This window comes from Phoxinus phoxinus (genome assembly GCF_949152265.1).
Source record: "Phoxinus phoxinus genome assembly, chromosome: 22".
Classification (NCBI taxonomy): Eukaryota; Metazoa; Chordata; class Actinopteri; order Cypriniformes; family Leuciscidae; genus Phoxinus; species Phoxinus phoxinus.
The window spans coordinates 3886204-3910483 of record NC_136897.1 but is presented as its reverse complement, the minus strand read 5'-3'; the positions used below and the strand labels follow the sequence as shown (position 1 = coordinate 3910483).

The 24280-nt window shown below is 38.1% G+C and overlaps 1 protein-coding gene across 2 annotated transcripts in view; it reads right to left on the bottom strand.

Annotated features, from left to right (window-relative positions):
- srpk1b (SRSF protein kinase 1b) overlaps positions 1-24280 on the bottom strand; it is a 55799-nt gene that overhangs the window by 15422 nt on the left and 16097 nt on the right. Inside the window, exons 1-2 of one of the 2 annotated variants that reach the window (XM_079597701.1) lie at positions 16916-17388; positions 2624-2739 (exon numbers count right to left, since the gene is read on the bottom strand). In XM_079597701.1, the coding sequence (XP_079453827.1) occupies positions 2624-2739; positions 16916-17124 (325 nt within the window). In that variant the 5' untranslated portion in view covers positions 17125-17388. Of the gene's footprint in view, positions 1-2623; positions 2740-16915; positions 17389-24280 lie in introns of those variants that run through there. The other variant, XM_079597702.1, reaches the window with a different exon arrangement.

Genomic DNA, 24280 nt, shown 5'->3' with positions numbered 1-24280 from the left:
TTTGTTCACTGATATAATTTATATATCAAACTGATTTTCAGAGAAACTAAATATCACCCATGATAACCCAACCTGGGATTTGATCAAATGTTTACTTTGTACTATTTATTCCAATAAAAACTATGATTCTGATTTAATAAGTATGCATGTTTTTTCAAGTTCCAGGTTTGTTGTGCTTGTTTGAGGGTTGCACAATATGGCAATACAAATCATATTGTGATTATATATTAATATGACTATAAAATAATGATAATTATTATAAGGATAACCGGTATAATTGTTTTTATTGCATAAAATTTGTAAACAAAATAAGAAATATTGTGTTTTTAATAATAGTATTTCACTGTAAAGTAATACATGTAATTTTGAATATCATTTTAATACAAATTATTATATTTTTTCCAGTACAACTGTAAGCTTACAATACTAATATTTATGTCTTCATTTCTTAATTTTCCAACATTAAACAGGTAAGCTTTTATTTTGGCTGAAACCCACAGGGAACCCTTAAAGTTTCTCATTTGCACACAACAGATTTATAAATGCTTCTCATTACAAATCTGGTGTAATGGGAGGCGCATGTTGTTTATAAGCGACCCAAAAGAGTCTCTGTACTGTGCAACAGCATTTAGTGGGAATTATGCCACTCCGAGTCACTGAAAACACTGGATCATGAGTTGCTTGCGTGCAAAAAGATAAGTGCTGCGCGTCAATCTATAATGTGCAGCGCATATATTAATTTAATTAAATCGCAGCCTTTGTGATTTAATAATCGCACTAAACCTATCGTGATTTTTATTTTATTTCGACCAATCTTGCAGCCCTAAAGCCAAGTGTGGCAAAACATTATTCTGAATCCTGTTTATAATAATAAATGTGCAGTGTTTTCCAAATAATTACCTAGACTGTGGCGGCACCAAGTCTAATCTGACCCACCACAGTTTCATAATGAACTGAAAATATTATAAAATTTCTCATAATAACATAAAAGTATTTTAGGTTAAAAGGTAAAAGGGTTATCTGTCAAAATAACTAAAATCAAAAGCGTAATATCACCTTGTGCCCTTACCAAAAAGCAAATCACTGCGATTTACAAGCATAATCGAAGTGCACACATTGCGTTTCCTGCGTCTCAGAATGGTTCAGTTCACAGTAAATGAATGCAGTGAACTCCATCTCTGCACGTGCTGTGAGTTTAGCATGCATTTGGGAACGTAGCGGGCAACATTTGCATAATTTCCAACATTTTTGTGGGGAGATGGTTACAGCATTTCACTCTATTTGTAATGAGACACATTTTACGTTTTAAGTCTATTTTTTTAAAATCTAAATAAAATCAAGGGTTTTTCTCCAGCAAATGTAGACAAAAAAAATTAGGACAAAAGTATTGCAATTTCCCTACTGTAGTGCAAGTGAAATATATATATAAATATATATATTTTTTTTTTTACAGTGCATTTGTTTTACAATATATGGCTATTACTGTTATAGGAATAATAATATGAATTACTATATAATTATAATTATATTCTAATTGTTTCCATTTCTAAACCACCAGTGTGAATGTAACGTAGACCGAGACACTAAATCACAACTTAAAAGAAGGTTAAGTCTGAAGTTAAGAAGGTACAGTACGTCAATTCACCAACTTTGTTCTTTGTTCAATTTGCACACTGAACATGGGTTGGAGCTCACAGTGAACACCAGACTGATTAATTTAACTTTAAAATGTATAAAATTTCCCCTCTAGAGGGAACGAGGTCCACCCACCACAGTCTCACAAAATCCTGTGGGAAACACTGTATACATAATGTGACCCTGGATCACAAAACAAGTCATAAGTCGCACAGGTATATTTGTGGCAATAGCCAACAATGCATTGTATGGGTCAAAATTATCAATTTTTCTTTTATGCCAAAAATCCTTAGTAGGGCCCTATAATTTCCGCGATCACGGAATTGCGAACGGAATCGTGGAATTGGCAAGTTAACACGGAATCTAGTGTTAACGCGGAATTTCGCATATTTGGAATGAAATTCTGTTTTTGTGTGGGAGAAGAACGCATGTCTGGGGAAAATGCAGACCAGGCAAAGCAAATCTGGGCGACACAACTCCTCCCATCTTTTCTGATCGGGGGATTGCTTCAGTCGATTTAACCCATAGACAGTTTCTATGGCTGAATGAGCCATAGATGCTCATTCTGGCGGGCTCTGACACGCAAGGGCGCAAAGCGGCCTGATTGGTTTGCGTGTCTGAGCCACATCCCCATAGGTTCGTGAATATACTACCGTAAATATACAAAACATTTATTTTTGTGAGTGAACAAAGCACAATCGCGAACATAAACGGACAACTTGAAAGGCGATTTTCTCAATGTTTAGATTTTTTTGCACCCTCAGATTCCAGAGTTTCAAATAGTTGTATCTCGGCCAAATCTTATCCTATCCTAACAAACCATGCATCAATGGAAAGCTTATTTATTCAGCTTTCATGTGATGTATAAATCTCAATTTAAAAAAATTACCCATGCGACTGGTTTTGTGGTCTAGGGTCACATATGCATATAATATGCTTTCACTGTACGCATGAATCTCTCCCAGTACTATGAGTACAGGACTCCTACCCTTGCAGTAATCATTAGGGTCCTCTTGCTCTTCATCATCTGAACCCAAGATCTCCTCATCTTGCTCCTGCAGTGAGTCAGGCTGCTGCGCGGCTCCCCTCGGGTGGGGATCAGGCCTGGAAGAACCAAAGCTTATCGTTAGAAAACAGATGCATCAACGGCCACCTCTGGCTCCGGCCAAACGTCTTCACACATCTATTCTAGATGCACTTCTAGATGCAAATATTATCCAATGCCTTTAAAATGCTGTTATTGGCGATAATTGAAAACCCTTTGTGGGGTTTGCTGCGTTTACAATTTAATACCACCATTATTTTGCTATTGCACCATATAATCTATGGATGTCCACAGGGGCTTCTCTAGTGTGAGGGTCAGACATTTATGAAACCTATAAATCAGTGCAGGTGCAAACCGACGCGACTGTAAGGATATTGCAGAGTTAGAGAGTCTGTCCTCTCTGGTTCACTATAGCTCAGCGGGAGCTGTGAAGGAAATCAGAAGAGGCGTCAAGCTAAGCGAGATCATAAAGAAGTCAGTCTTCTTGAGTCGTGCTGCTGCAGCAAACTTAAAGGGATAGTTCACACGAAAATTTTAATTATGTCATCATTTACCCACCATCATGTCATTCCAAACCTTTCTTTCTCACGTGGAACACAAAACATGATATTTGAAAAAATTATATTTCTAAAATATACAATGAAAGCGTCACTCGTACACTCCACAGAAGAAAGTCATGCTGCATGCATGAGGATGATCATTTTAATATTTGGGTGAACTATCTAAGCATTTAACATTAGAATGAATGATACTGATACTGATTTACCAGACGAGTACTAGGGCTGTCACTTTTGTGAAAAAATCCTGTTTGATTTTTGAGACATGCGTTCATTGAATCGATTGTAAAACCGATTTTCCATGTCTAAAGACGTTTCCATTTTCAACGCCAAAAATAGGCAAATCCACAGACAACAGGCATAGGACGAACGTAAAGAGGGCGGCTTGAGACACGCACAAGTCAGCAATAATTCTGATGATTTATTGTTGTGAAGTTTCGTGCACAATGACAAACAGGAGTGCAACATTCTCAAAAAATAATAAGCAGAGTGCACTGCCATAACATCAGTGAACAACATCACTGCAGGCTTCAACATGCTGTGTTTACTGTTTACCATTAGAAATGTCAAACAATAGGCGATTGTAGCCCGAATCTGTATCTGTATGCATGAGACTGTCTGAATACCGGCAGAATTCACATTTTTGTTGTAAAAAGAGACACATTATGCAGAAGTATAATTTGCTGCTATTGTAACGTCTGTCTGTCAGTTTGAAGTCTGCCCGGATGAAGAATTGGAAAGACAGTGCAAACGGACTGGTAGTTCAACGAGTCTTTTATAGATGTCCTCTCAGTTAAGCACACTCTTCACATACATGTCAAAGAGCGAATGTTAGCTAACAAGGACAAGAAAACACTCTGAAACACGCTACAAATCAAAGTGGAAGTACAGGTGTAAACGCATTATAATAAAAGAGCAGTCAGCAAGCGGTCATCTTCCTCTTTGCGTGAGCATTCTCACTCTCACTGTGCGTGCGCGCTCACATAAGAACAGCGCGCATACAATAACGTAAGCCATAGAAGAAATCATCTTAAAGGCATATCAACATTCATGTCATGAACACTACTTAACACTAGGTGGCCGTTACATTATGTGTGTTTGTCAGAGCATGCAGTTGCTGTGTGACGCGCGTTCGCTGCGGGCGTATCGTGGCGAGCTGGACGCGCTCGGAGAGAAGGCCGTTAAAATCGATTCCCTATTTTCGTTTTCGAAACTTGTGTTGGTTGGTCTGAATCAATTGTGCAATCGATTTTCGAACATAAAGTGACAGCCCTAACAAGTACGAATGTGATTTAGATTTTATTAAAAAAATATATATTTTAAACGTACTACATCAATTACAATGCCTGTTTTGTAATTGCAATAAAAATATAAAGTACATTTGAATGAGAGCATTTGAATCACCCATCTCCTGTCACCATGTCATGATACAGTATGTAGGTCAATTAAGGATTTTAGGCAACAGAAAAGGGGCTTGTGCCAAGATTCAGAGCGACACTACAAGATCAGACACTATACAATTTTGCCAATCTGATTGTTTTTTTATCAGAGACTTGTGATTCATGAATTCTACCTGCATTGCATCTAAATATCTCATTGACCTTTTCAATATCATAAAACTTGCTGTGTTATTTCTACTGGTTGGCTGGCATTAATGCGATTAGATATGCAGCTTTGTGCCGGTCCCGCTGATGAGCTAGCCTCGCTGCGTAGCGTAATCTCTCTCAAGCAATTGGCAATTTTCTGCATCCTAAACTGGGCTCTCAACTGCGGCTTGGAAGTTCGAAACAAGTCCAAAATAGCATAAGCCTTTACAAGGACACTTTCTGAATTCTCGATATGGCTCATGAACAATGTGCAAAGAATGTCTGAAGCTGCGGATTAAATGCGCTGAAGATCCCACATACGCTTTGTTTCTGCTAGTTTTAAAATGTGAAGCTATACATCAAGATTCTGGTCTAAATAAACAGGTTGAGACTGGGAAATAAAAATGTGCAAGAATTATGAATAATAAATGCAGTTAATCAGAACAGCCTGACTCCAGAGCCGAGAAAAAGCTTTTTCACAAATCCCAGAAGCTTTTTCCACACAAATCCCAGGCAACATCACATATCACAGATTGTTCTCACAAACATGAAATTGTTTAATTGAGAAACGGTTATCTGTGTCTGCTTGCCAACTGAATCAATTTTGTGCATCATGCGTCAATGACTATTTCAATAATGAAGACACCACCTGACAAATACACGGCAAACATCTACTTCTGATCCCAGCGATTTACAAATTCTGCTCTTGTCACTTGAGTTGATTAATTTTTGATTGATGCAAGCTAACTTTGCAGTTAGCTAAAAAACAGTACATGTATTAATGAACATGTCATTAGTCCAAAACGATTGTGTAGTTGGTGCTAAGGGCTGAACATGGAGGGTGCTACACCAGAAAACAATTAATTTAGCCAGATCCCAGATAATTAGAGGCTGTGCTAGAGGGAGTTAATTAGTGGAGGTATGCATGAATGCTACGGTGCTCAGAGAGGAGACACACACACACACACACACACACACACACACACACACACACACACACACACACACACACACACACACACACACACACACACACACACACACACACACACACACACACACACACACACACACACACACACACACACACACACACACACACACACACACACACACACACACACACACACACACACACACACACACACACACACGGCTCAGAGCAGACCAGATGTTGAGGCACAGCAGCCCTGCCAACCCCTACCGATCTAATCTTAACTCCTATAGCTCTCACATACAGGGCAGGGTGATATAGTTAAAGTCCCCCTGTAGTCAATCAGTTTATCCCTTAAAACACATCTTTGATCACGAAAATTACATAGAAAAAAAAAAAATTTCCTTGATATTTTTTTGGTCATGCCCTAAAATTGCTTGAATTTAACTCATTTAGTATATGCGGTTCTATGGATATGCAAATTAGCCCCGCCTCCATTCACTCACTCAGCTCAGAGATCCACTGGTTGACGATCACACGTTGATCTGATTGGTTACAGGGTAGTTTGTGACGTCAGAAACACCAGCGATTTCAAACCGTGTTTTTGAGACTGTCTTTGGTTCACTGCAGTTTTAAGAAGAAAATACTCAGCAATGCTGTCGACTTATGAATTTTACACATGGTTTGTCTTAAAGCATATTAAAAACACCACATATACACATAAACAACATTAAAAGCTTGATTTTCATCACAGGGGACTTTAATATTCAATATATTTGTTACAAATTTGCTGGCAAAATCAAATGAAGCAAACTTGTGATTTTAATTACATTAAAGTCAGCATGAAAAGAAAGTTGCAATCAACTGTTGTGACATATCAGAGTGAAACGGCTTCTAGAACAAGAAAAACATGTAGGGCAGGACTTGATTTTGTCAATGAGGATTTGATTGGATGTTGTGGTTTGCTATTGCTGGGATCTCATGTTAGTGACAAGCGGTGGTGGGGGGGGGGGGGGGGTCGATTCTTAGATGTATCGATGCGGACGTGGAGTATTTCCTAATCGATTCACAAATGTCAAAAATCGATTTTCGAAATGTTTTTTTTTTTTTTTCTAACAATGTTATATTGACGGAACGCAAATGGAGGAACTCAGGCCCAGACACTCTGTGGCGTGCGCATAACAGAGACCCATGATGACTGAGCGCTGAAATCTTGGTTAAAAGCTAACATATGGAAAATTGGCATAAATTCCATGTGGACTAGTTTGTATTTTTGTATGAGAGCTGCTTTCTGTATTGTCCAGTTTTCACATTAATATGCTGGAAACGGATCTGTTATACGTACGTTATAAGTAGGTATACTGCACTGCCCTCCACAGTCACAGTGTGTATCAGAGCAATGCCAGTCACAAAAAGTTACATTTTGACTGTGCTCTTTGCAGATGTTCATTTACTTTTTTGTATAAGCTGTTTTTGATTGTGGTATACAGCAACAATTTCAAGTCATAAGTCTTAGACTCTTTATTATTTATTTGTGTATAAGAGCAGCTTTGTATGTTACTAATTATTCAGAATATGCGTATGTCCACAAGCATTATAGTTGTATGAGAGCTGCTGGTACATCATTCTATATTTTGGTATGAAAGCTGTTTGTGATTTTGATAAAGCAAAATGTTTATTTATTTATGTCAATATTGCTCATTGCACATAACATGAGGATGTTGGATAGAAGTCTTATTTTATGTTAGAGATTCAGAATATATAAGTTTGTATTCATTGGACTACAAGTATGCTGCTAGTACAGGCACACATTTCTTTTCCTGTTGGTTCTTTGCAATGTTGGGACATATTCTGGCACATGTAACCTTACAGCTGACTTGCCAAATCACTTCATTTGTTTTATTAATACAATATATTGGAAGTAAATTCTTTATGGGCCATTATAAATACTTTGCTTTGAAAGTACCAAGTAGTCTCACTCACTCACACTCACCAAAAATTACGGATAAGTAATTTACAATAAACACTTCAATATTGATGTCATTGTGACTAGGTTTCCTTTAGGCTGTCATTAGTCAAGGGTATAGACAGATGTTTTAAAATCTTAGGGCAGCTCCAATCCATCGGCCACAGATTGGTATCGGTAGATAATCATATTCTATGACGGTAGCCACTAAATTTGTCCGATCTCATGAACTGATCGTAATCTGATAGCATAAAACACAAACACGTTGACAGGGACTGTTGAATGTTAAAGTGGGCCATCGGATGCAAAACTCACTTGTGTATGGTGTTTGCATATAAATGTTACTGCAGTGTGTGGACACAACCACCATACAATGAAAAAAAAATCCATTCACTTTTTTTTTTTATCCTTTAAGTCTAAACACTCTCAATTATCAAACCGCACTTTATGTGTCGTGTCGACACCCCCCACAGAACAGAGAGGTGTTGCTAATGCAGTTGCTCATTATCATTTAAAGAGACATGCACCTAAACAGGTCGCTGTGAACAGAGCTGTTTTTGAGGAGATAAAGTTGTTTTACACAACCATTGAGGAATTTATGTTACAAACTTTACATGAAGACCGTAAAGAATCATACCAGCTTGTGCAAAATGGGCATCCGATGACCCCTTTAACATTTAACAAGGACTTAATACTGCTTACCAGAAAAACAGGGTAACTGCAAGTTTAAAATCCTGAAATCAATATACTATAAGTCAATATGGACTGAAAATGAAGCGCATTTAATTCAATGATTGCCTTTTGAAGTGTAATAATCACAATATGCTGTATTGCGATTTCTGTTTTTGCGTCCTCAAAATAAAGACCTCATAAAATGATAATTAAAACTTTTCTAATACCACTTAAGATATTTAAGACTTTTTATGGCCTTAAATTTGATCAAACTGAATTTAAGACTTTAAGGGACCAGCAGTCCATTTTTGCAGAGTTATTATCTAATTTAAGCTTCAAACGCAATATCAGCTAATGCTATTATTAGCTGATTACTAGCTTCATTATCAGTTCTAATGAACTGGTACGTCCCATTCATCATCATGAATCAGTTCAAACTGTCTGTAACTATGAATCTGTCTGGTCTTGATCTGAATGGTTGTTACTCCATTTGAAAAGCGGTTTCAAAATAAATCTCTCACTAAGGGTGGGCAATATGGCAAAAATGGGGGGAGTTGCAGCAACAAATTACGATACAGTGTAATGTCAAAATCATGGATGGCCTTCAGATTGTTCTGTCACTGCTAAAAAACAAATCAGTTTATATGAGAAAATGTTTTGGTTAACCTCTGGGTGTAATGATCACGTTTTGCTTTTAGAAAGAGTGTAATGACGAAAACCTTTTCTTATATAAAAAGTTAATATATTAACGTTCAGTAAGTTCAAACTATTCAAAGACACGCATTTATTAAAAGATAATGACTCGAACGGTAATGCTGAGAGATCACTGCAGACATAACATCTCCCTGCACCGCAGTTAATGACACAAGCCACTGAAATCACATGTTTTCAAGTGGTATACTTGCATGGCAGAAATGCATCAACCAGAAGAGATTCTGCTGTATCATTTATACCATGCTAGATTTATTTATGTGGGCAGGACCTACATGGAGTGATGCGAAAACATAGAGGGAGGCATTTATCAAACAAGGAAGGACTTGTTATTAAGTAGTTTTGATGGGAACAACGTGATTCGGAGTTCAGTTATTTGCTGTTGCCAAGCAATGTCACAACTTACTGCAGTCATATAGAATTGAAGTGATGTGCAGTCTAGGATGAATGTGCACAACGTGCCCACCCTGACACCACACCCATTAGTGCTTGTTGAAGCACATTTGGGTTTGGAGTTCAAAGTCATGGGCATTAATATGGAGTATGTCCTCCTTAAGAGCGTCAACCTTTCTGGAAAAGCTTTCCTCTAGCTTTCATTCAGACACAAGTGAAGCATTGAACAGCATGTCATGGCATGGGAGAGCAGTCAAGTTCTTCATATAAATTAAATAAAAATTCCTTGATTAATACTACAACCGGTACTAATAAATGTATTATTCTTTATAAATATATTTTTATAAGAAGAAAGCCGAAAACAAAAATCATTGTCTAACCACTGTTTTATTTGGGGAAACCATGAAGATGTGGTCTGCCTTCAGATAACTGATCTGTTGCAGGAGGGATGGAAAAGGCATAATAAGCCTAAGCCTAATAAGATGTGAAACCCAAACGTCTGGAGAGATTGTGGGTGGTCCTATTTTCTGCTGTTGTCAGCTTACACAGCACAAAGCAGTCGAAATAACAGAATGCCTTGCATTTCATTGGTGTCAGTCTAAATATTCGCCTGCCCTTTCAGTGCGGTGTGGAAAGGACATTGGTTATTTTTGCCTGTTATTTTTACGACCTAAGGCATTATTATTCAAAGAACAAATATTCACCACAACCAAGACTAAGAATCAAAACAGTGCATGTTTGATTAAATTTTGAAGAGCAGGGGGATTTTTTTTTTTTGCATTGGTGGAATATACATATATTCCCACCCCAACTCACGCCATTGGTTAAGTCAAAGTTGCTATAGCCTACAAATGGCTTACTTATAGGCTCTGCTCCAAATGGCACCCTAAGCCCTCGCAATCTTCCTCCGAGTCCACACTTTCATGACGTAACACGACTTTGACTGTTGGGTAGAAGTCTGCTGTGGAGCTGGTGAAAGTGTGGGCTTGGCGAAAGTGTGCAGAAGGTGGTGCTTGTGAGCCCCCTTCTATAACCTAAAATGATAAGGTCATTTTCTATGGTCTTGTGGACTCAACGGACATGAGTACATGGAAGTCATTGTAACTCCCCAAGTCCGCAAATTGGAAATTAAGTGTGCCATTTGGGACAGGGCCATAATTGTCTCAGCATATTTAACTGGGGTAAAAGAAAGAATGTTTGCATCAAAATGAATTGCACACTTCAGCTTTAAAGTAGCAATGCAACGGAAGTAGCGTTAGATCTTCCATATTGTAGGGGTGGAACGGTACACTGAAGTCACGGTTCGGTTCATACCTCGGTTCATACATCACGGTTCGGTACGAGCTCGGTACAATGGAGGGAAAAGCAAAACAAAAATGCAGAAGGCAATTATTTTTATTGTGCATGTCTCAGTCTGTACCACCTATACAGTCTCTCCCATGAGCTAGCTGCGACAGCCAGCCCTGAAGTGTGTAAAGTAAGATGTAAACAAAATAAGACAATCAGCTATAAAACTGAAAATACAGCATCTCTGCTGACGCACGAGCGCGTCAAAAATGTCGTCATTGCGGTGTGGGCGGTCATGCGCGTTGGGTGCGCAAGGACCCATTTCGCGTGGCGGTGTGCAGTGCACAGCTTTTTTTGTAACAGCGCGTGCGGCTCTGCATCCGAAGGTGCACGACTTCGAGCCGAATCTGGCCGAGCATGTACATCTCATCGCACCGGCACCCAGTTCTTGCGTCTAAATTAGTTGCTTACATTAGGGCTGGGCGATAAAACGATAACGATAATTATCGCGATATAATTTTTCTCGATAAAACGATATCAAGAGCTCGATAAATGTTCGATAATTTTTTTTGCGCCAAAAGCGGAACGAATCTCATTTGAACCGCGCGCGCCACACGGACCGTTTATCCGCTCGGCTCAAAGTCCAAACGGCAGCGCGAGCGCGAGCTCACTCGAGCAGACGCGTTTACTCTGATCGTCTCGGTCACTAGATCCAGTGAGAAGCGCTTGAATTCAGCGAAGAACACAAATGTCTCAGTGATTTTAACCAGTTTAAAGGCAGATGAAGCGGCGCTGACGAACAGGAGAAGCACTGTGCGCAACGATACAGTCAGAAGGCTTTTCCGTCGACACATTCCCATCATTTACCACGGATTTACTGTAACGTTAGCCTAGTAATATTAACTGCACCATGAAATGTGGGATATATATATATTGAATTGTATAATATTATTAATGTAGACAATGTATTAAAGGGTTTTTAATAATGTATTTAGGCTACTGGTTTTCATAAATACCATAGAAACGTCACAATATGTGACGTTTCTCACATAGAAACCATAAAGTTACAATAGAAACCATAAAGTTACATTTTATCTGTGGTTATCATGATCTAAATGCATGATGCTGGATGACCAATTGTTAATTTAAATAAAACTAAAGAATATTACATTTTAGCAAATAAAAATAATGTTGTTACTTTTTTTTTAACAGATTTTATTTTACTGTTTTTGTTAATGAACATAAATTGTATAAAGTAAATCTGCATCCTAACTCAAGCTAATACTACTGAAATAAAGATATTTATTTTGTTAAGGAAAAATGTCAAATGTTTGAATGTTCTACCTCGGATTTGTGAATGTTCTCACGTTTGGCAAGTGTTTGTCATGATATGTTCTGACAATAAAGAGTAGTTTAAAAACACAACGCTCTGGTTTCTACAGCTTTCACTTAGGAGTACAAATCTGTCTTTAAACTTGAAATAAATAAAGATTTTACATTTATCGATAATTATCGATATCGACTGATATAAAAAAAAATATCGTGATATTTTTTTTGGCCATATCGCCCAGCCCTAGCTTACATTAACTAAATGAGCCTACAATAGCAGACATAAGCCCTTTAAATAAGAATAAATGGCCATGTTTTATAAAAAGGTTCACAAAACTAAATAAAAATGTTTAGAAATTATGTAAGATAACGTTAATTTAGTAGTAGGTTACGTTCTCATATCCATTTTTTTTTTTCTAATGTCACAAGGAATAATCTGGTTTTCTGCTTTGCACGATTCTTTTGTAGAGTGGTTTTGGTGTACTAAAGTGTACTAAAATAAACATTCACGAGTGTACCTTTACTTCTTCTCACCGCTGATTCCTGATGGTTTAGACTAAAGGACAATTACACCGAGTCGCACCCTGTCATTTCAAAGAATAGTACACCGGCGAGCGGGAAGTATAAATGCCTCGTCCATTTAGGGAGGCGCGTGCGCAGCGGAGGCTCGCAACCCCATAGACCGCGCAACATTAATTAATTTGCACGCAAGTTTTATACCGTGTATTCTCCGTGTAAATTTGTGCACCGAACCATGACGCCCATACCAATTCGGTTCAATACGAATACATGTACCGTTCCACCATATTGTGATATGCATTGATTGTTGACTGGATGGAGGCAGATCTGAAGGAGAGCTTTGTTGATCGTAAGAAAGGGCGGGGTTTAAGCGGACCAAATGAATGGAGAATATTGGAAGATCAAGCCAGACATTTTGATAAAAAATTATGAAGACACACTAAGATCAATAACATGCTTTTTTTTTTTTTAATAGAAAGCATGAATTTCCTTTCATGTTGACTTGTTGTATATGTAGACTCTTGTGCAAATTTCTATACAAGCAAACCAATTACACTGCTATCAGCAAATGGAATGTAAAGCACATATAAATATAATCTGACCAGAAAACAATAACTGGGTCCAGCAATGAATCATTTCAGGAAAAGAGTGGATAAGGACAGTTCGCCACAGAGAAACATGGGGTTGAGTGCCTTATTCACCACAGTAAGAAACCAGTCTCTACAACACTCAACAAATCCTGGCATTTGATCATTGAATTGCCAGACAAAAATTCTGATCAAGTCAGGGATTTACTAGTCATAATACACAATGTTCATGCAAAGTTACACACTAAAAAAATCTAAATGATGATGAATTTATGAAGGCACTGACCAGAATAAAATTCTCACTGGTAAAATCCCAATGGAACAGCGGTCTAAAATGTCATTAAACCAGGCTAATCACCAGCAGACCATCATTACCAGGTTAACAGTTTCTGTGAATGATGGCTGGTCACAGAGGTTGCAGAACTCTCTCTATAGCCTGAAGATTCAAGGCGTCAAGGTGAGTTGAGGTTTGTTCGTTTTGTGGCAGCTCCTGCTTAGGATGCAAGATGCAAGTTCATGGATATCTACAGTTAAGAGGACTGGAAGAACCTTTTTGGCTTGTATATAGAAATTCTGGAGCGCAAAGGGTCTACACGTGTGACATAATTCACACATGAATATGAATTCACATAGAACATGATTCTTGACTTTAAGAAACTTGACTGAAGAATCAATTATGTCACGTGTCGTGCAGACCCTTTGCGTTCCAGAATTTCGTTTCGTTATCAGAACCAGCAGACCACAATCCTCTAATTCACTGGTTCTCAGTTGTAGTCCTGGAGTAACCTAGAACTGCACATTTTGGATTCTCCAGGACTCAAAACCACTGTTATACTTAAACCCATTGATCCTCTAAAGCGCAATAATAAAATTAAAGCGAGTAATAATTAATGTGATACTGTCTGTTGAAATCTGTTTGTTTAAGCAGGCGGGAAGCAATAGAGGATCTGCAGGAGGGGATGTAATCTACTGTTAAACACAGCAGTTAAATTCTGATTAATCTCAAGTCGACAGTGTATTGTTTTTATAGCCTCAGACGGCACGCCTACGGACAGTCTGATACATGCTGCACACAAAAATGACAAGAGCTTTCAAAATCATAAGAATGAATGTCTGGGTCATTTTATTTTCATTACAGTAATATGATTTTTCTCATTTTTATCTATTCAAAATAGACTTTATCAGACCACTTGAAAACAAAGTAAGGCATCAGGTTGATACATTGTGTACTTCATAGGAAGAACCAGTTGCATGTGTAGAATAAGTTTGTGAATCTTTGAATCGCTTTACTATAAAACCAGGCTAACTACATCACAGGTGACAGGTGGTCAGAGAGGTTGCATCAAAGAGGCTATTTTCTTATCGCCTCTTCCAGATCCAGCCTATGAATCACATTTCCATAATTCCCTCCATTACTTTAAGTTGTTTTTCAGCGAGGGAGGATTCTATTAAAAGCCTCAAGCCTTAGCAACCAGCCTGGACTATTCATCTGAACCAAAACTTCACCTCCCTAGCCTCTTGATGCATGCCATCCTTCATAACATTCGGCAAGAGAAAAACAAGGGGGCTGTGTGTGTCTGTGCATGAGTGTTGGTCCGTGTGTGAGCGTCGTGAGTGGGAGGAGAAACGTTTGGCGCACAGAGAGTTAAATTCACTCTTAATACAGAGAACAGCCTTCAGAACTTCTCCAGCCCACACAACAAACCACAACACGTCTGACATTCTCTTGTCTTGTGTCAGAGTAACTCACGCATGCATCAAAACAATCTGCTCTTCCAGGAACAGAAATGCCCAGCTCTGAAAAGTCCTACCATTGTTTTCAGTGATTGCGGACTGCATTGCAGTATCGGAGCCCAAAGTAAAGGAAGGTTGCTTGAATCGATTTCATTTAGTGCAAAACCTGCTTCACGTGGCCTTTGACACCTGTGGTTTTGCTCTAGTAACAGTCACTGATTGCATTGATGTTGCCGTCAGTAGAGGAACTTGGCAACTTCAAACCCCACCATTGCAGTGGCTTTCCTTTAACATGCAATCTGGGGTCCAGCTTGACCCCGTACATATCTCAACAAAGGTGAAGGTGCACAAAACAGCGATGAGCTGTTGATGGCTATCACCCAGACGGCTACAACACAGAATCATTCAACACGTCTCCCTTGCTTTCATCTCCCCTTCTGCCACGATTTATCCCAGTCAGACACTTCAAGCTGGCTGGATTTAATCTGAAAAACTTCACACTGATCGTTTCCACCATGCACTTTTTAAGCAGCACCTTCAAGGACATTGACATTTTTAAGTTAAAACGCAATGACCAATCAGATGCGGTTAAGTTCATCTTAAGAGTTTTTGTTTAGTGAGCTGCATTGTGCGCGAAACATTTCATTATAACCAACCATGTATAAACATGATGTCAATAAGAGATTCATTGCATAGTGTAAACAGCTTCATTGATTATAACGGGAGTTTTCGCAAGAGTGCAGCTTGTGTAGGCTACCTCATGTTACAATTGACAGCTTCTGTGATTATAATGGCAGCAATCTTTGCTCGCTTTCTGTATATAATCCTATATATTTTTCATGCCGATACATTGCAAAGTTTCTGTATAGAAAACCATATTTAAATACGTGACTGACAGTGATAACTATAGCAAATGGACGGAACAAAACAAGTCAGAAATAAGTAAAGTCAAATTATCTGTGCATTAAGTCTGTAAAGTGTAAATTAAAAATTGACACTTTTTCTATGTAATGTGAACTATGATGTTCATTTCATTCCTAACTTTTTAAATCAGTCACTAAATGACTTTATACATACAGAAGATTTTTAAAAACACATTAGTTCTTGTTTCATGATTTTTTTTTATTTCACGAATAAGCAGAATAAGTTAATAATATTTTGGATATATTGTCAATACTAGGCTTGCAGTTCACTGGGGTTGTACTGTGCGTGTGTGTGGATGACCTTGTTCCTTTGCCACTACAGAAGACTAATTTTTGATCCAGGAAAAACCCTGAAATATTTATATTTTTTCTTCTTTGCATTATATGAATAAACTGCACTGCATGAATACAGTTCTGAATAGCAGTCACTAAATTGCCACTAAATGTTTGTATAATGAGATTTATTACATATATAACAAAATTATTTCCTTTTATTACGCAAATAAAACATTGCAAGAACAGATGTTTATTTGTCATTATACAAATACTTATTAGCAGAAATAGTGTTCTCATGCAACTCTCATCATATTTCCTAATTGGTAAATATAGCCTATAGTTTATCATATATATATATATATATAGATATATATATATATATATATATATATATATATATATATATATATGATAAACTATAGGCTATATTTACCAATATTTACCATATATATATAGATATATAGATACATACATATATATATATATAGATAGATACATACACACTCACACTATATATAAAACAGGAATAAACAGTTTCCTAAACTCACTCAATTTTAAACGACTCCATTATTTTAACTTTTATATCTCTGAACATGCAAAAGGAGAAATGCTCTGAACACGAAGGAAATTAACATGACACAAACAGCAATTATATGAATCAAATTGTCAATCACAAATCAAAGCTCTCAAACGTATGGTAAAGCAGACGCATGCTTTTGAGACAGCGCAGACACAAACATGAGTGCAACTCTGCATCTTACCTACAGGACGCGCGGATGCCCATGAGAGACAGTGCTAATGAAGGCAACAGGGGCTTGCAGGCCAGAGACAGAGCCATGTACCAGAGGCAGAGGAGGGCCACCTCAGTGCACACTGATGCACAGTGAGGCTGAATGCTGAGGAGCGCGCTCTCTCTCTCTCTCTCTCTGCTGCCGTCAGCAACAAGAGCCCGCCCTCCTCTCTGTGCCATGCGCTCTGATTGGCTGGGGAAAGCCAGAACTGCATTGCAGGTAAAAACACTGCCGCCTCCTCATTTCTCCTTCATAACACGGTGCGTTTTGCTGTCACTCCATCCCATCTGCTCTCTCGCACTCGCTCTCTAATTACAGCAGAAAAATTCAGCCGGTTCACAAGGCGGCGAGTTCTTCGTGCTCATAAGATCCGTGTCTCAGCGGGTAGTCAGTCCAAACAAGCCTCTTTACAGCCTTATTAGTGATGGCAGGTAAGCAGCACTGAGTCATGGCAGGGTTTTTGTAAGAGGGCACTCAACACAATCAATTACTCTCATCTCTCGCCCCTCTGAGACACACACCACTACATGAGAAATACTTGACTGAGCATAATCTAAAATGAGCCTCAATCTATCATTTCAATAGTTTTCATTAGAGCTGCACAATTCTGAGTAAATTGAGATTCACAATTTTTTTGTTTGAGCTCACGATTCTGACTAAACAACTAAACTGTAGGGGTGGTTAATCTGTCTGATTTCCCGATTCGATTCGATTACGATTATTGAAGTCCCGATTCGATTACAGTCGATTTGCGATTATTAACGATTCTCGATTATTGATTTTCCATTTCACAACAGTAAATTCACTACAGTAAAAATCACAACAATAACAAATTATAACAAACTTCAACATATTCTGAATCTCTATTAACATAAAATACGGATGTCCACGCATCACGTTACAGCTATCCTACCCGCTTTCTTCAGTGATTCCATGACTTCGGTTTTGGTCTTGTTGTAGAGTGTGGGGATCGTTGTGTCTGTAAAATATTTCCGAGATGGGACGTTGTATCTCGGCTCCAAAGTGTGCAACATAGCGCGAAAGCCCTGGTTCTCAACGACTGGATGCAAATCCTTGGCAATAAAAGTTGCGATTGATTGTGTAATGCGCTTTGCCCTTTCCGAGCCGGGTGGAAGCTTTGACAATATTGTTTCCACGTTTCAGAGTTCCGTCTTTTGCGTTCCGTCAATATTACGTTATTATCGATTTAAAAAAAAAAAAAAAAAAAAATTTTTTTTGGCATTTGTGAATCGATTCAGAATCGTCCACGTCCGCATCGCGATGCATCTAAGAATCGATTTTTTTCCCCACCCCTACTAAACTGTACAATTAAATTTACTAGAGGTTCCTACAAAATGATAATTGCTGCAGTCTATGTAAAATCTATTTAGTTAATTTTAATTCATTAAAAAAAAAAATCGGTTTTAATGAATGATTAAGTGAATCACTTATAAAGACTTCGTTTTTGAACAAATCTCTTGAATGACTGATTCAATGGCAAATAAACTTTTTAACAGTACCTTGTCACCATCTACTGGTGTAACAATGTAATCGATGGGGTAAGTGTAGGGTTACACAGACATCAGTGTTTATATCCAAACTATAAACTTTTATCCCAGTACTAAAACAGAAGTAACACAGATATAATGTGTGGTTGAGAAGCTGCTTCATACCTATACATGACCACGTCTCTCTGGCTCAGCAGCATCGCGACCACAGATTTAAAGATTCGCTGTGATCGTAGCTACTTGTCAAAAGTTTAACAGACATAGAAGAATCAATGACATTTAGGAATATGATCACATGGGTGTTTGAATTGAGATCAAAATTCATGTTCTAACAAATCATGTCAGGAAAAATGATTGAACTTGGATTGTAAAAGCCAATCAGACTGAAGTCTCTTTGCCAATAAAAGGTAAAATAGCTTCTGCTGCACCAAAAATAATTTATACACTAAAAGAAAATCTGCTCTCCACTTAACCGAAAACAATTCCACTGCCAAATTTTATATTTTTGATAAATATTTATTTTTTAAATTCTTGCAAAAAGTATTTTATTATTGTTGAACTGCTCATAAGAGTCACTTGGTCAGGAATCGTTTGGAGGACACTGGTTAAAGACTATAGAATTACACAAGACGCGTCACTCGTATTGTTTTGAATGGGCAAAAGTGCAACGCTCAATATGGCGGCATCTAAATAAGAGGCAATCGCTGATTGGTAAAGTCCTAGCGTCACTGCAGCTGCCGTTAAAAGCTCCAGAGTCAGTCAGACACTACGCATGCGCATTAGCTTGATCCAGCCTGAAAAATGCCGTTTTCTGTCATGATTCGAGCGTTTAGAGACAAAATTCATGAGAGTTTGTCAAATTTCATTGGTGATTTCAAATATGAAATTGAATCATAAGCTTGACAAACAGTTTTGGAGATTTTGATGTTTCCCCATTCAAAAAGATAGGAGCTGCACTTGCAAGCCTGAGAGGCGCTTCAAAGATGGCCGCCGAGTGAAATGACTTGTCTTAAAAGGGACTTTGCACTGGCCGGCCGCACTGTAAAATAATTAAAAAAAAGTGTAATTTTTTAAGGAATTAGTTCAACCACATTGTATATTCATGTTTTGGATTGAGTAAAAAAAAAAAAAAAAATAATTCACTAGAGTCATTTGTTCATAAATCATTTGGCCTACATTGGTTCCACTGTATGTTTTAGATTTAGTCAAAAATAACTGGTTCATACAAATCATTTGCTCAGGAATTGGTTGAACTACACTTGTTCCACTATTTGTTTTTGATTCATTAAAAAGAACCGGTTCATGGGAATCATTTGGGCTAACACTGTGACTGGTCACACGGTATGTTTTTGATTCAGTAAAATTAATCTGGCAAATGGTTTCCAAAATAACATTTTGGCCTGGTTAGATGCAAAACCCAATGCGGGCAAGCCTTCAACAATTATATTTAGTAATATTCACTTCTGTTGAGATCAGACTGAGAATGAACTCTATCCATAAGCGGCCAACTGAACAGAAGACAGGTACTAACAAACAGAACATAATACACTCATCAAGTGCTTTTCAATAGATGGAGAGACGTAGGTGGAGGATGCTGGTGTGAACAAATACAATGTAAAAAGACATGAATTACGAAATCACCCTAGACCCTGAGCTGTTCATTAAAATCTAGAGATGTACAGACGGATAAAGTCATATGCAAATGCACAAACAAAAAGCTAAAAAATGTGCAGCATGCAGAAAAGTACAGATGCCCTTGGTCCTACAGTAGGACACTTCATTAGCTAAAATGCATTTAATGCTCTACTAGTTTCTTAGCAACCACAAAACCTTTGGCAATAGAAGAAAGGTAGGGTCTCTGTGACTGACAGGGCTATAAAACACTTTGCCACGAGCATTGCATAATTTTTCATTATGCAATTAACGAGCCTTTTATGGTGTTGATACATTTATATAAGGGTTTGTGTGTGTTGGTACTTCAAGTCTGCACTTCACTGCTTTGGATTCTTGACATTTTCGTTCCTTTTACAGCCCTGAATAAATTACACAATTTGCGAAATAAATAATTTACCCTCTCGATTGCACAATCAACACATTTATGTATCAAAAACATTTTTGCTAGTAGCATGTACGGTCAAACTGAGGCTGAGCCAATGGTGGGGGCGACATTTTGACCTCATTCCCCTATCATTTCCTGTCTCCATTCATTCCTGCACTACAACCTTTACATTTTGTTAGGCAAGTTTCATATCCATAAATGTAAATTCCAGAATTCTTCATCATTTAAGTTGTTTTTGATAGAGGTGGATTTTTATTTTAAGTCTCTTAAATTAATTACAAACAAGAAATGCATATCAGTAATGAACATTCATCTAGGCATTTTTAATGGATAATATGTCACTAGAACTATTTTTGTCATGGGATACAAATCTGTCACAAGTTTATTTTTCTTTATAGGTAACTTGATTGTTTTTTTTGCTTTTGTTGTTGTTGTTTGTTTGTTTTTTCAACTGTTAACGTATTGTATTGTTACTATTATAACGAATGTGAACTGAAAAGACTGAAATGTTGTTGTTATAAAAATAATAATAATAATAAAAAAAAAACACCAGGAAAAAAAATAAAAAAAATAAAAATTCATTCCTGCACTAGCTATGAACAAAAACTGCCAAAACATTTATTTTATTTTTCCCTTCATGGTTTATAAAGGAACTTCAGAGTTTTCTGTCAAGTGCTATAGTTCAATAGCCTGGTAATACCAGACTCTGCTACTTCACTTTGCTTCGTAGACAGAGTCTGGAATGGCATAATAGAGAAGTGTTTTCTCTCTCGCTAGGGGGCGCTTGTCTGAAGTTTAAATTCATTGGTTACCCGTAAGCCAATCAGATAAGTTTAGTTAGGACGTATGTTATGCGCCTGTACAGCCGCATCGAACCACAGACATCATGCATCGAACTCAAATCTATGATCGAACTTCCACTGTAAACCTGCTATAAACACATGATGATGCGAGCGAAATACCGAAGTGAACATGGCTGTAAACGACTTTTGCAGATTATGCGAAGTTAATCTACGCATCCACGGTACAATCACGGCCTCTAAACTTATTTTTGACTGAGTGAAACAAGAAAATATTTGTAGCCAACTCTCAAATTTAGGATTAGATATTTTAAACACAGCCAGTGCCGCTGCTAGCCATTTCGGTGCCCTAAGCATAATTCCTTTATGATGCCCTCTACCCCGAGAAGCTTCATGAGGCACGCGCGCGGTCTCTTGCTCTCTCTGCCGTGCACGCGCTACGCGGTTTGGAGCACAGTCTCTGTCTCGCGGGCGCGCTCGCTCTAGATTCCGGAGATATTAACTAATTCGCGGGCGTCGGTGAGCCGCTATCAATATGCGGGAGACTCCCGGAACGCTATTTTTTTGGTGCCCCCTCAGCTCTTGGTGCCCTACGCACAGCGCGTGGTGGGAGCGGCGCCACTGGTTCACCATACAGAGCGAATTGCATCCCGTGTCTCGTTTCGGTTTTCGATTTCTCTGACCTACAAAGTAAAACTCGGCGCTTAGCATCTACGTCACGGCTCTCAGCCCGCCCTCTGTTCGTTGATTGGCCCGGCCGTCCGAAGGCCGGTGGAAAACTGAAAGATAGGCCGCTATCTCAGACTAACTACAGGAGCGAAATGAAATTAGCGGAAGTAGGAAGTCTGACGTAGTCAGGCTAATAGTTCAATGTCCTATTAAAGAGGCTCTCCTCAAAGATTTGCCTGTATTTGGCAAGGGGGTAATCCATCCGCCGGAAACTGAAGCCTCCGCGGGCGCCGCCATTGTAGCAGAACTTCACCTGCTGTTAGCATTCCATTGACTCCCATTCATTTTTGCGTCACTTTGACAGCGAATAACTTTACATCTGAGGCGTTTAAAGACTCCATTTGTCCATTATTTATTTCTAAAGAAACTCGACAATGTATAAAAGGCTCCATTACCTTGTACCTTACGTTATGGCCCCGTAGAAACCGTTTTTGTAAAAATAGGCTAACGATTGCGTCATAACTCACGCGACTCTCTGTCGCACTGTAGAGAAATTACCGTATAGACCGGCGGAGAAGCTCACGGGCAATCGGGGGAACGTGGAGGCATTAAGTCCGATAAAGTGAAGGGAGAAGCCCATAGAGAGTGATGAAGTTGCTCCCGCTGCTAGCTCATGGACAGCTAATACTCACGCTCTCCGTCTCTGCGAGATTCGGAAGGGAATGATTCAGATTTCTCTCCGCACAGCTACTAGAAGACTGACAGCTGTCAGACACGTTGCTCACGTGTTCAAGCTCAGTTTGAGTCTGCGCAGTTCGCCTGGCGATCAGGAAGTGAGTGCTTCAAATGGGCTTCACTTTTCTCCGTTGAAGTCTATGGGGTCGCTGTGTCCATCTTATATACTGTCTATGGTATTTGGGCTCTATTCATTTGAGAAAAAAACTCGTCATACACACAGAAACTCATCAACTTGTCAAAATAAAGGTTCGGTTTAACTTGAAGAAACTGTGACAGAAATTGATTATTATTGTACAAAATGTAGGGGAGCGAATATGCATAGAAAATAATAAATAAATTACAAGCATAGAAAAATACAACAGAAATTAGATTCAAATGAAATAAACAGTGCTTTAGCATAGGGCTGTAAATGATTAATCAAATCCCAAATAAAAATGTGTGTTTACATAATATATGTGTGTGTATTGTGTATAATTATTTTGTATATATAAATACACACACATGCATGTATATATTTGTGAAATATTTGCATTTATATACTGCATATATATTTTTATATGATTTATATTATATATAAATAGAACTATTTTATATATAAATAACACATTTTTCTGGGGCCAAATGATGTAGCCGATGTGCAGCTGAACACCCTGTGACACCTACTATCACAGCAAGCCTAGTCAGAGATAACCACAACTCTAGTTAAAACAAGTACAAAGACATTTTATACACTCATAACTTCTGGAGAGAGGTGCGCAGACACTGGGCAAAGAAGAAGTGTGCACAAATAGTTGTATAAATACTATTCAAATATCGCTACATATTGCTTTGATAGCCGTAAATGTAGTAAATCCATGATAAATCATAAGCACGCAAAATAAAATTCACAGTTATAACTAAATGTATTGGGTGGCGCTGTGGAGCTTGTTAAAAAGGTGATTGTATTTGATAAGAGAATGTCGTTGTCTGCCTCTAGGCGCAGTGAAGTTTAGAAATACTTGGATTATCTTACTAAATGATCTTACAAAAAAGAATTACTTTTGAGCAAATGAATCAACATGTCGTGTGCAAACATTGTTATAATCATTTCACCACCACAATGAGAAATCACATGAAATCCAAACACAGAACCACTGTGATTGACCAGTCCACTGAGGAAAGACAGCTGTCAATCATTCACGACTACAGGCAAGAACAGCTTTTTTCTTTATAGACATTTGTTTAAAGTCGGCATGAAATCAAAATTGACCCTATTTACTTTGTTAGCGGATATTACTAGTCTTGTGGTGAACAATTAATCCGTGCAAGTTAATACACAGAAAAAAATTGTTTGCCGAAGTTATCTTTAATCAAAGTCTGAAAAGTTACTTCCGGGTCTTAAAGGTAGGGTAGGTAGGATTTATATAAAAACTTTTTACCAAATTTGATTAAACTTTCTATATATATCAATGCATAATTAAAATGTAAGTACTCTGATAAAAAGAGTATAAAAATCGAGTGACTCTAGACCGTTTAATCTTCATTAAACACAGCTCATTATTTCCATTCGGGACGAATCACA